This window comes from Geotrypetes seraphini, chromosome 8, assembly GCF_902459505.1.
Source record: "Geotrypetes seraphini chromosome 8, aGeoSer1.1, whole genome shotgun sequence".
Taxonomy (NCBI): Eukaryota; Metazoa; Chordata; class Amphibia; order Gymnophiona; family Dermophiidae; genus Geotrypetes; species Geotrypetes seraphini.
Genome location: NC_047091.1, coordinates 18110185 through 18124283, shown reverse-complemented (window position 1 = coordinate 18124283; position 14099 = coordinate 18110185). Strand labels below are relative to the sequence as shown.

At 46.5% G+C, this 14099-nt stretch overlaps 1 protein-coding gene across 1 annotated transcript in view; it reads left to right on the top strand.

The window, feature by feature from the left end:
- The window catches only part of LRFN1 (leucine rich repeat and fibronectin type III domain containing 1), a 45885-nt gene extending 32512 nt beyond the window's left edge, over window positions 1-13373 (top strand). The window contains exon 2 of the mRNA XM_033956568.1: window positions 12269-13373. Within this exon, the coding sequence (XP_033812459.1) occupies window positions 12269-13172 (904 nt within the window). The 3' untranslated portion in view covers window positions 13173-13373. The remainder of the gene's footprint in view (window positions 1-12268) is intronic.
- The last annotated feature ends 726 nt before the right edge of the window (window positions 13374-14099 follow it).

The following is a 14099-nucleotide window of genomic DNA, read 5'->3' as shown; positions in this document are numbered from 1 at the left end:
ATGTCTGGGGGGGTGGAGAAAGAAGCAGAAGCATGGGATGTACATCTGGAGGGAGAAAGGAGAGGTGCAGGGTGGGTAGAAAATGAGATGAGGAAAGAAAGAAAAGATGGGGATATGTGCCTGCAGGGCAATCTTAAGAGACAGAAAGAACTGGGGGCCAGATACACTAAGAGGATCGGTAAGACCGTGTGGGTCTGCACATTTCCAATTTTTGGGCTGATTTAGAAAGTCCTATTGATGCACTAAAATGTTTGCATGCAAATGATTCCTGTGGACATTCCTCGTAATCCCCGACTCTGCCATCCGATTGACTGCAATGAGAACGACTCTCTCACACGCACAATATCTGCCCCATTAAAAAAAAGAACCCACCCTCACTCCCGCCGATAACGACCCTCCCCAACGAAGCCACCACTAACTGCCCCCTCCCCCCCCCCCACACACACCAGTGAAACAGCAGGAGGAATGCCCACTTCCTTCTACCATGCCAAATCCACCCCAACACGAAATAAAATTGGCAGGAGGGATGCCCACTCCCTCCTGCCAATACAACCCCCTCACTCTGCATCCTCCTCAAATATCTCCCACTTTCCCCCGCCCCAAAAAAGGCAGGAGGGATGCCTGAGGCATCTGAGCCAATCAGGGCTTTAAGCTTCTCCCCCTTGTATCACGGGATACTGAGGGAGGAGCCTAAGGCCCTGATTGGCTCAATGCCTAAAGTTCAAGTTCAATTTATTTAATATACTGTAAATATAAAACCAAGGTTAAAGTCTAAGCAGGGCCTTAAGCATCTGAATCTAAGGGGCAGGGCCTTAGGCCCCACCCTGTGCATCAAATGATGCACCAGGGAGGGAAAGGTCCATCATTTTGGAGCGGCGGGCCTATGGGCAGAACGGACTGAGCTTCCGTCCTGCTCCAATGTGTCTAAAAAGGTACAGGGGGGTTGGGGGTGGCAGGGGATGGCAGGGGACCTTCAGTGGCAGGAGGGAGTGGGTATCCCGCCTGCCTTTTGGGGAGGAAGGGTAGGAGATATTTGGGGGGACAGAGGAGTGGGCCTTTCCATATCGCTGCCAAGGGGGCTCATCTTGTCAGGAGGGAGTGGGCATCCCTCCTACCAATTTTTTTGAGTGGAGGGGGGATTTGGCATGGCAGGAGGAAGTGGGCATTCCTCCTGCCATTTTCACTGGTGCGGGGGTGGGGGGCATTTCACAGTGCCTTCATTGGGGAGGGCCGTCATTGGTGGGGAGGTGCCTTTTTTCCTTTTTTTTCTAATGGGACAGATATTGTGCATGCATAACATACACAGCATCTGCGTCCATTTGCTTTTTTTGATCGCTAAAAGTGATAACTTTGTTTTTAGTGCATCGGTAAGCCATGTTAGGGCATCAATCGCTCTACTAGTTTACGTAGCATTTTAATATTAATTAGCTTATTTGCATGGTCAGATCGGGGAATGAGCGATCGTGCAGAAAACCAGGCCGTGAGCCATTTTCTGAATCGGGTCGGCAAATGCGATCGTCGCTAAAGCTGTTCAAACGGATTTAGCGACGATCGCTGGTTTAGTGCATTTGGGCTTGGGAGTCTTGCTAGGAGTTGAGGAGTCGGGAGAGAATTGCAGAAGGCAGACTGCTGCTTAAAGGTAGGGAGAGGGGAAAGAACAGAGAAACCCGAAGAGGCTGGGGTGGGGGGTGGGGAGAAATAACTAGGCAGCAGAGAGAGAGAAACCCACCCCCACTCCCAACTTCGCTAATTAGAATGTGGCAAATGAACATATATTCTAAATGACTTCTAGATTTAGCACAGCTGTTTGTGAGCTGAGGTTACAAACTGAAGAAGGACTGATCTTACGCTTACGTGCGTGTGGTATCTGTACTTGCAAGTGGTATCCGTGCCTAACTGCTTGACGCGATGTCGAAGAAGCTTTTCAAAACCCGGTCAAAGCGCCAAGTTTTGAAAAGCTGTCCGGACCCCTGGACGTCTGGTAACCCTACCGAAGCCTACCCTTTGGCGTAAAACACAAATGCATCACAGGGAAGGCTTACGAGTCAGTTGCCATGTAGCAACTGCTGCCAGCAGCCTGTGAAGTCAAATTCCTCTGCTGCTGGGTGGGCCAGGCCTGCCCTGTAGCTACACCCCTGGAAGAGATATGAGGGAGTGCATCTAAGAGACCCTCCCATCACAGCTGGAAAGGGGGGGAGGGGGAGGAGAGATGCTGGTGCCCCGGCCAAGACTTTCAGTGACGTTCCACCACCACACCACCCCCGTTACGATGCTACTTTCTCTGCCTTTCTTTCCAAGCTCACAGCATAGGGTTACCAGAAGTCCAGCTTTCCCCGGACATGTCGTCCTTTTCAAGGAGTCTTGACGGCTTTTCAGAACCCGGCACTTTGTCCAGGTTTTGAAAAGCTTCCTCGAAATTGCGTTGGGCATGTGCGGATGGCCTCCTGCCCGAATAGAGCAGGCAGCGGGGGGGGGGGGGGGGGGAGGAGGATGGTGGCTAGGGCTGGATTGGAGGCGTAATGGGGCGGGGATGGGTGGAACTGGGGGGACCGGTCTAGGGGCCCAGAATTTACTAAAGTAAAATATGGTAGCCCTATTACAGCAGAAAGGGGGAAGTGAATGGAAGGAATAGTTTGAAGGGAAAGGCATTTCTCAACAAGACAAAGAGAATGCATTTGGAAATGCCCCACTGTGTACAGTGCATTCAGTGCAACTATATATAGTGAGCAATGCTGAATATACTGTATATAAAGAGATTGCTGGCTGGCACTGACAATATAGAAAACAGCAATATTTTGCTGCTACCCCCTTTAACAGAAGTCTCAAAGTCCCTCCTTGAGGGCCGCAATCCAGTCGGGTTTTCAGGATTTCCCCAATGAATATGCATGAGATCTATGTGCATGCACTGCTTTCAATGCATAGTCATTGGGGAAATCCTGAAAACCCGACTGGATTGCGGCCCTCAAGGAGGGACTTTGAGATCCCTGCCCAATAGCTATACGGTTTAATTAAGAATAGCTAAGGTTAGGGTACTGTTCACACATGCTGTTGTTGCAAATACCCTCCATATTTTCAGACTACCACACTCTGACAGGCTGAGGTTGGAACACCATCCATGCGGGGTCGTAAATAAGGAATTCTGCACTGGTTCTCATCAATGGATTCTGTGTGGTTTATCTTCGTTGTCCATGACTAACTCTTTGCCCTTTGTTGTCGCACTTGTTCTGGTATTTATGCTTTTATTTTACGATGGCTATATAAATTTTCAGATAGCAGCTGAATATTGCAGAGTATCAGTAGAATTAGTGCAAAGAAGGTGTATGGGCAATTCCCCCTATCTGGATAGTGTCAGGGTAGCCTGTAAGAATTTTCAGCAGCACTGTTTTCATTGTGCTAGTGAAAACTCATGGCTAGGACACTTGCCTGTATATGGGGGCAATTCTATAACTTGGTGCCCCAGTGCTGCACACTGGCACCATGGCATTTTGACAAGTCAGGATTGATGTGCCTATACAGTGGTACCTCGGTTTACGAGTGCACCAGTTTGCGAGTGTTTTGCAAGACGAGTAAAACATTCGCAAACTTGGTGCCTCGTAAACCAAGCTTACCTCGCTGTACGAGCGCCCTCCCCCCGTGATCCGGCATCTCCCCCAGCGATCCTTCATCCCCCCCCCCCCCCGAGCAGTCAATGACACCCTTTACCCGACTTGGCACCAGTGCCGGTGCCCGAAGATCCTCCCTCTTCTGGCGCGGCCTGGGCTGGGCGGTGCGTCGGAGATCCTCCTTCTTCTGGGCTGGGCTGGGCTGGACTGGCTTTGAGCATTTGCGCATGCTCAAAGCCTTCTGGTCTCGCTCTCAATCTCTCAATCTCAATCTCAATCTCAATCTCAAAGCCAGTCCAGCCCAGCCCAGACCAGAAGAAGGAGGATCTCCGACGCACCGCCCAGCCGCGCCAGAAGAGGGAGGATCTTCGGGCACCGGCACTGGTGCCAAGTCGGGTAAAGGGTGTCATTGACTGCTCGGGGTGGGGGAAGTAGGATCACGGTGGAGGGGGGCAACGCGAGCCGGGGGGGGATGCTGGATCACCGGGGGGGGGGGGGGGTTGGAACAGCGTCGGATTCCTCAAGGGGGGGGAGAATGGAGCTGCGCCGGTAGCCTCGGGGGGGGGGGGGGGGGAGGAGGTGGAACCAATCAAAGCAGTTTCCCTTACTTCCTATGGGGAAACTTGCTTTGATATACGAGCAATTTGGTTTACGAGCATGCTTCTGGAACGAATTATGCTCGTAAACCAAGGTTCCATTGTATTTATTTTATTTTTTCAATTTTCTAGACCATTCTCCCAGGAGAGCTCAGAATGGTTTGCATGGGTTTATTCAGGTGCTCAATCATTTTTCACTGTCTGTCCCGGTGGGCTCACAATGTATCTAATGTACCTGGGGCAATGGGTGAATTAAGTGACTTGCCCAGGGTCACAAGGAGCAGCATGGGTTTGAACCCACAACCCCAGGGTGCCACACTCGAATGGCCACTTAGGCTAGGCCTATAAGAGTGTGTTGAAGTGAGTATAATTAATTGTATACTATAGGTTACATTTATTTATTTAAAAAAAAAAATCTTATATACCGCACTAGGCAATTCACATATCAAACATTCACAATTAAAATCCAAGCAAATGTCTCAAATATACAGTATATACAAAAAAAACCCCAGCAAAATCAAGCAATAGTGCCCACCAGGCCCAGTGGCACATAGGTACTCAACATTCTGCAAAAGCCGACAAAAAAAGCAAAGTCTTAATTTCTTTCCAAAACAAGCTCCCCTTTTGGATATCTCTCAACTTCCATTCCAAAGTTGCAGAGCAATTACAGAAAAAGTAGACTTTCAATACTGCGCCAAACACGCTGACAATTTAGAAGGAACCATCAGCAGCCTTTAATCACCAGAATGCAAAGACTGAAATGGCTGATAAGCATTCACAGTAGAAGCCAAAACAACAGACAGAGACCCCTTCGTAGCCCTTAAACTTAGGGTTACCAGCCCTCTGCATATACCCAGACATGTTCTCTTTTCAGAGGACTGTCTGGACGGATTCTTGAAAAGTAGCAGTTCGTCCGGGTTTTCAAGATTGGCCCTGCATCTGGAGGGCCTCTGAGCACGAGTGGGCGTGACACGATGATGTCACACGCATGTGCGTGATGTCATTGTATCACATCTGCTCGGAGGCCCTCCAGATGCAGCCTCAAGCTGGAGAAAAGGTTTGGGGGCAGGGCTGGAGTGTAACAGGGTGTGGCTTGAGTGGGATGGGGCCGGACTAGGGTAGAATGGGGTGGGGGTGGGGCCACGTGTCCAAGTTTTATCAGAACAAAATCTGGTAACCCTACTTAAACTGAATATGAAAGACCAGAAGTGGCTAGTGCAAATGCATAGATTGGTGTCACATCTCTAGTCTATCCATGCTCTGCACAAATGTGCTCACACTCACACTTATGTGCTACCTTATATATTAGACATATTGCACTTGGGTATGTACCTGGTGCTAACTGGTGCAGTTATGCTCCACAAAGTGCACCTAACCGCAAGTACAGTGGTACCTCGGTTTACTAGTGCACCGGTTTGCGAGTGTTTTGCAAGATGAGCAAAACATTTGCAAAATCGGCACCTTGGAAACCGAGCGCACCTCGATTTGCAAGCGTTTCCCCCCCCCCCCCCCGCGAACCGGTATCATCCCCCCCACGATCCGGCACCCCCCCCCCCCGCCGCCATCGGGCAACCCCCTGCCGCCATTGGGTACCCCCCGCCGCAACCTGAAGTCCCCCAGAGCCCTCTTCTTACTTTAATGTAGCACCGGCATGTCGGCCTTCTCTTCTGTGCTGGCCTTGAGCATGTGCGCATGTTCTCGGAGAGAACGTGAACTCGCAGGCCTTGAGCATGCGCACATGCTCAAGGCCAGCACAGAAGAGGAGGCCGACATGCCGGTGCTACATTAAAGTAAGAAGAGGGCTCTGGGGGACTCAGGTTGCGGCGGGGGGTTCCCAATGGCAGCGGGAGGTTGTCCGATGGCGGCGGGGGGGTGTCGTATCGCGGGGGGAGGGTGTCGGATCGCGGGGCCTTTGGGGGGAGCAATGCTGGTTCTCGTGGGGGGGGGGGGGGAGCAGCACTGCTGGCCTCGGTGGGGTGGTGGGAACGTATCAAAGCAAGTTTCCATTATTTCCTATGGGGAAACTTGCTTTGATAAACGAGCATTTTGGATTACGAGCATGCTCCTGGAACGGATTATGCTCGTAATCCAAGGTACCACTGTACTCTATTCTAGAATTTTCCTTAGAAGGTGTAATTCTCAAAAGATCACATACAGTTAGGCACCGGGTGATGTGCGCTAAAAACAAATTCTATTTCAGCAATTATGCACGTAATTGCTGCTACAGAATGGTAGTGTAAGTCAACAGTTGTGTGCCTAATTTTAGGTGCAACACTTAAGCCAACTCTATGGCTGGTATAGACTTGCATCTAACTGACTTGCCTGTGCCCCTACCAGATCTACTCCCTTCCAGTTGCACGTTTTGGGTTTTGCGTGCACAATTAGAAGAAAGAGACTAAGGGCAGTTACTTAAGTAACTGCAAATTAGTGCCAGGTGTCCCCAATAATTATTTCTTAATGCTAATTAGCAGCCAATTATTAATTTATGCATGTAACTGATCCTATTCTGTAACTTGTATAGTGTGCCTCAAGATTTGGTTTTTGGGCCTGGTCTTTTTAAGATTTTTGTAAGCGATATTGCTGAAGGGCTGACTGGTAAGATTTGCCTTTTTGCAAATGATACCAAAATCTGTAATAGAGTAGACACCCCTGATGGTGTGAATAACATGAGGAAGGATCTAGTGAAGCTAAGATTTAATGCTAAGAAATGCAAGGTCATGCATTTATGCTGCAAAAACCTGCGGGAACAGTACAGTTTAAGGGGTGAAGAACTTTTGTGCACGGAAGAGGAACGAGACTTGGGTGTGATATTATGTAATGATCTTAAGGTGGCCAAACAGGTTGAAAAGGTGACAGCGAAAGTTAAAAGATGCATAGGGAGAAGAATAGCCAATAGGAAAAGGGAGGTACTGATGCCCCTTTTAAAGACTCTGGTGAGACTTCATTTAGAACATGTGTACAATTCTGGAGACTGCACCTTCAAAAAGATGGATGGAGTCAATCCAGAAGAAGGTAGCTAAAATGGTTGTTGGTCTATGTCATACGGCGTGCGGGGAAAGACTTGAAGATCTCAATATGTATACTTTTGAGGAAAGACGGGAGAGGGGAGATATGATAGAGACGTTTAAATACCTATGTGGCATAAGATGAGTCTCTTTCAATTGAAAGGAATCTCCAGAGTGAGAGGGCATAGAATGAGGTTAAAAGGTGACAGGCTCAGGAATAATCTAAGGAAATACTTTACAGTTCGGGTGGTAGATGAGTGAAATAGTCTTCGCGTAGAGGTAGTGGAGACAAAGACTGTGTCTGAATGTAAGAAAGCAGGGGACATGCATGTGGGTGTAATCATTAGTGAAGATATGAAAACTGCCAATCGGGTGGAGAAAGCTTCAGCTAAGGCTAGACAAATGCTGAGTTGCAACCAAAGAAGTTTTATCAATCGAAAGCCTGAAGTTATAATGCCATTGTACAGGTCCATGGTGAGACCTCATCTGGAGTACTGTGTTCAGTTTTGGAGGCCACATTATCAAAAGGATGTGAAGAGAATGGAGTCGGTTCAGCGAATGGCCACCAAGATGGTCTCAGGACTTAAGGATCTCCCATATGAAGAACGTCTAAGCAGGCTGCAATTATATTCTCTCGAAGAACGCAGAGAGAGGGGAGACATAATAGAGACATTCAAATATCTCACGGGCCATATTGAGGTGGAGGAAGATATCTTTTTCCTTACATGTCCCACGGCAACAAGAGGGCATCCGCTCAAACTCAAGGGTGAGAGATTTCATGGTGACATCAGAAAATACTTCTTCGCCGAAAGGGTGATTGATCAATGGAATGGTCTTCCACGTCAGGTAGTTGAGGCCAGTAACGCGCTCGACTTCAAGGGACGATGGGACAAACATGTGGGTTCGCTCCGGAGAAATGCTTAGAAGGAGGGTTTTTGTTGAGGGAGGGTTCTTTGAGTGGGCAGACTTGTTGGGCTGATGGCCCTTTTCTGCCGTCATACTCTATGTTTCTATATTTCTATGATCTCTTAGGGAGATGAGGAGATAATGGATGTTGCAGATTAGCAGACTGGATCGGCCATTTGGCTTTTATCTGCTGTCATATTTCTATGTTTCTAAGCACAAAATCTTGCAAGCAGAGTTAGGAGGACAGCATCTGCTTCAGTATGTATAAATGCTTTTGAACATCAGACCCATTAGTTCTCTTAGACTGAGGACAGTAAATAGACATGACCGCTACGGGAGTAGTGGTTTTCATGCAGAAAAGGGCTCACATACAATTGTGTGGGAGCATATGTGTGTATATATGTGCTTAAAGATAACCATGCATAGGTGGAACCAGGTGTATTGTCTAGCAAAAGGTGAAAAAACAAAACAATGTTACAAAAAACAAACAAACCCCCATCCACCTCCTCAAACATGCAGGCACACAACAACTTACAAAACATAAAATTTAAATAGAATCATCACAGCAGAGGCATCAAACTTCCTCAGTGGAAACTTCTCACATGCAATGCTCCCTTTAAGCTGTGTGGGAGTCCTCCACTTACATTCCTGCCAGTAGAGGGCGATGGTTCAATATTGTATTTTTAATCGCTAGGGACAAGCAGGTCCTCTGTCTGGCGTCCTTCAGAACTTGCCTGTCTTTTGCTTTTGAAAATGTGATATTCCAAACAGCACCACCACCATTGGCAGGAATGTAAGTGGAGGACTCCCACACAGCTTAGAGGGAACATGGAAATCACCTTCTGTAGCTATAATCATCAGGTCCATAATATTTCAAAGTAATTACGTAACAAAATTTCATAAAGTGCAGAAAAATATAGCAGAAAGGCACTAAGGGTCAAATTCTATAAAGGGTGCCTATCTTAATTAGTAAATTGGCTTCAGTTATGAGCTTTAACAAGTTAATAATTGAAAAAAAAAAATTAACTGGGCTATAGGCACCTATCATCTTAGGCGTGATTCTAAAAAGATAGGCACCTATCGCATGGCGCCTAACAGGAAAGTAGGCATGTTTAAGGGTGGAGAGTGACTTAAGCACTGCAAGAAGTGATTCTGTAAAGGACTTAGGCACATATAATGTAGGCCTTTTAAAATCTGGCCTATATTACAGACGTCTAAGTTTTAAGGTAGGCGCCGCTAAGCGTGATTCTGGAATGGGCATCTAAGAGTGATTGACGTGTGATAGGCGCCCATTACAGAATCTGGCTCTTATTTTATTGGGAAACAAAAACACCAACACAATTCCATTTTGTGCACTGGCTCTGCTTCAGGGCTTTGCAATTCAAGAGTCAATTATATTGAAACGACAGAAAATAAATCATTAGTACCGATAATTATATAAAGCAAAGCAATGCACTAAAATAATACAAATAATGCACCTTTGAATGTTGTTAAATAACTACTTTGAAATATTGTCAACTTGATTATTGTAGCTACAGAAATTATTCCCATGTGAGCGATGTTCCCTCTAAACCCTTTGCAGGGCCATATTTTGGATTTGTAGGTACTTGGAGGGCCTCAGGAAAAAAAAATAGTTAATGTCTTATTAAAGAAATGACAATTTTGCATGAGGTAAAACTCTTTATAGTTTATAAATCTTTCCTTTAGGCTAAGTCTTAATAATAATATTGTAATTTATTGCTAAAGAGACATATGATCAAGAAACTGTTTTATTTTATTTTTGTGATGATGATAAACATACCGAGGGCATCAAAATAGTACCTGGCGGGCCGCATGTGGCTCCCAAGCCGTGGGTTTGAGACCACTGCTCTAAGCTGTGGAGGAGTCCTCCACCTACATACCTACCAGTGGTGATGCTGTTTCAATATCGAGAGACAGGCAAGAGACTTTTTCAATAGTGAGAGACAGGCAAGTTCTGCAGGACTCCAGAGGACCTGCTTGTCCCTAGTGACTAAAAATATGATATTGAAGCATCACCCTCCACTGGCCAGGAATATGGCTGGAGGACTTAACTTAGAGGTAGCATTGCACATGAGAAGTTTCACTTGGGGGAGTTTGATACCTCTGCTATAATGGTCCTATTTAAATTTTATGTTTTGTAAGTTACTGAGTGCCTGCACATTTGAAGAGGTGTTTTTTCTAATATTACCTTTACAAAATAAGCATAAAAGATGCAACCTTTATTGTTATAAAATTACCCCCTACATATCAGAAGAATGTACAGGAGCCTATTTCATTCACTTCATTATTTGCATATGGCCAATTTGAAAATCAAAGTGGTTATCAGTAAACATAAACAGCCAAATAATATTATAGGCCAGGGGTGCCCAATAGGTCGATCGCGATCGACCGGTAGATCGTCAAGGCAAAGTGAGTCGATCGCGGAACCCATCCCGGGCTCTGTGATAGACTCACTTTGCCTTGGCGATCTACCAAGCAGATCAGCCTTCCTCTCCCCGACGTCAATTCTGCCATCGGAGAGGAAGTTCAGGCCAGCCAATCGCTGCCTGGCTGGGCCGGAACTTCCTCTCCAACGGCAGAATTGACGTCGGGGAGAGGAATGCTGGTCAGCCCGACGCAGGGAGAGCTTGGGGCAGCGGCGGCTTTGGGGCCTGTTCCCCGATGGCGGTGGCAGTGGCTTGGGGAAGGGCATGAAGAAAGAAAGAAAGAGAGAAAGGGGGTAGGCAAGGAGACAGAAGGAAAGAAGGGAAACAGAAAAAAAAGAAAGGGGGCATGAAGAGAGAAAAAAAGAAAGGGAGGCAGGGAGAGAGGAAGAAAAAGTTGGGGGAGGGAATGAGGCCTGGAGGAGAGGAAGCATTCAGGCTGAAAGCAGGGAAGAAAGATTGGATGCACAGTCAGAAGAAGAAAGTGCAACCAGAGACTCATGAAATCACCAGACAACAAAGGTAGGAAAAAATGATTTTATTTTAAATTTAGTGATCAAAATGTATCTGAATTTATATCTGCTGTCTATATTTTGCACTATGGCCCTCTTTTACTAAACCACAATAGCGGTTTTTAGCGCAGGGAGCCTTTGAGCATTGAGAGCAGCACTGGACATTCAGTGCAGCTCCCTGCGCTAAAAACTGCTATTGTGGTTTAGTTAAAAGGGAGGGGGTATATTTGTCTTTTTTTGTATGGTTGTTACTGAGGTGACAGTGCACAGAGTCATCTGCCTTGACCTCTTTGAAAAAACCCCGGAATAGGAATGATAATTAACATTTTCTCAGCGTACAGTGTGCTTTGTGTTTTTAAAAAATTTTTATTGTTGGTAGATCATTTTGACTTGGTCATTTTAAAAATAGCTCGCAAGCCCAAATAGTGTGGGCACCTCTGTAATAGGCACCTACCTCCATTATATAAATGGCGCTCAGAAATGTGTGTGCAAATGTGGGCATGTTGCCAATCTGTTCAATATAGTTAACATGCCAATTACCACTAATAATTGAGTGCCAATAAACAATTGGCAACAATTTGGATTTACTCATGCATCTTGCTAGGCGCTCTTCTATAAAGATGTGTGTGTAAATTTTTTAGCATGCAACTGGAAAGGTCGCAAAGCCATGGGTGGGGGCAGGGGCATTCACTAAGGTTGCACGCAGTGTTATAGAATTCGGGGGATTCAAGTGGGGCCATTTTAGAAGAGGTAGCTGATAGGTAGGAGTGAATGGAAATTGATCCTGTCCCTTTTACTCCAGAGACACTTTGGAATAAGCTGGTGAACTGGGGAAGGAGGGCTCAGCTTTAGTATTTAATGGGGGGGGGGGGGCTTTGTAGAAAGGGGCAGGGAAGAAGACTAGTATTGGGGCTGGAGGTGGTCCTCTACTCCTCAGATAGAGCTCCCCCATGGTGAGGCCAGGGGGACTTTTTCTTAATTTATACCCTTTTAGCATGGGGGCTAAAAGAGAATTAGAGAGGTCAACTAGACACAAGAGATCACATCGGAGACTGCTAGGTGCCTTTTGTGAAGTCACTTTGACTTATTGCTGCTTTACTGAGGACCGTTTGAAGGAAAACACGTGAAAACTGATTTACAAGGATACAAATGTCTGTGGGAATTTGGGTACATATAACAGACTGATCTTTTCTTGTCTTTCAGGATGATCCCTTCAACCAATAAGACCTTCCGTGTGAATGACTTGGCAGCAGGCCGTGAGTATGACCTATGTGTCCTGGCTGTCTATGATGACGGAATCACCTCCTTGACTGCTACTAGGGTTGTGGGATGCGTGCAGTTCACCACTGAAAGTGAGAATACTCACTGCCAGTCCATCCACACGCAGTTCCTCGGAGGCACCATGATCATCATCATCGGTGGCATCATCGTGGCCTCGGTCTTGGTTTTTATCATCATCTTAATGATCAGGTACAAGGTCTACAGCAACCAAGAAGAGCAACAGAAGGCAAAAGTTAGCAATGTTTATTCCCAGACCAACGGCAACCAGTCGGGGTCCCAGTCTCAGCCTACCTCCAAGCTTGGAGAAGACAAGTATGAGAACCTTCAACAATCTACCACTATTGCAGCCAAAGAGGCCCCTAATGAGGCTCTAAGTTCTGAGCCCAAGAAAGCTGATCCCTCTCGAGGAACTCAAAATACATCGGAGATTATGTTGACTGAGATGAACAAGAGGAAAACTAGAACCACTAATGACTTGCAGACAATTGCTTTGTTGTCCTCTGAGGAAGGCCAAAGTGAGGGCAGTGCAGCTGGTTCCACCATGTCTTTATGCTTGATAGACTCCAACCGTGAGGTTGTGTCCAATCGGGGAAAGCTAAGCAAACTAAGCAATACAGACCTTCTACCCAGAGAGATATCAAGAACTCACCACCACAGGTTCTCCTTTGATGGGGACTATTCTTTGTTTCAGAGCCACAGTTACCCCAGGAGGGCACGGACAAAGAGGCACATGTCCACTTCCCAGCTGAACTCAGAGGAGTCCTCCCTCAGTAACAGGAGGGTCACCTTTAGCAGCACTGAGTGGATGTTGGAAAGCACAGTCTGAGGATTCAGCAGTGTTTCTGAACCTTCCCAGGCAGACAGGAAGCGAGGAAAGGGAGGAGGACTCCAATCCTACTCAGGAGGACCAACCAGCCTGTAGAACTTCATGGTTCCAAGCATCATTGCCCCCTTGCAGCAGTGCCTTAAATCTGCAATTGAAATGAGAGGAAACCCGTAAGCTTGACTGCTGCTGCTGAGCGGGAGAGGGAGGCAAATATTTACATTTGTTACAAGGGGAAGGGAGGAGGGTGGGGGAGAGGTGGAGCTTCTTGTAATTTCTATTCCTGTCAACTGAGGGGACTTCCCAGGGTTTTGGGATCTCAGTGCTGAGGGAGGGGGGGGGGGGGAGGGTTACAATTTGGACATATGCACATAAGACACGAAAATTCAAATAATAATTCTGTTTAAATCTTTATGCACAACTGTAAAAGATAATTAAAAAAAAATATTCTATTTCAAAAGAAAACTGGAGAGATAAAAAGAAGGGACTGCCCAGTTGCAGACTCTCCCAGTGAATATTTCATGTATCTGGCTGGTCTAGATAATCTTTGGTGTTCTGTGTGTTCAGTATCAAACGAGTTATCGCCCGCATCATGGCTATCCATGGACCGAAAAAGTCTGAGTGCTAAACACAAGTTTTTACATTAAAAACCTGTGCCCATTGCATTTTTCTCATCTTTACTAATCCATTTGGAGCATTGCTCATCAAAGGAGGTTATTAAAAAACCTTTCTGTGTAAACCATGGGAGGTGTGGGACCCTTTCTTTGTGGCTGGGGAAATCATGGGGAGAGGAACTGGAGGCAGTTCAAATCTGTCCCACAGCCATTTGCAAAGGAGAGCTGGGAATGAGTTTTCATTAGCTGTTGGAGAGAATGGTAGGAGACTATAACCAGATTTGTGAAGCTGTATTATTCTAATAAAAATGACAAT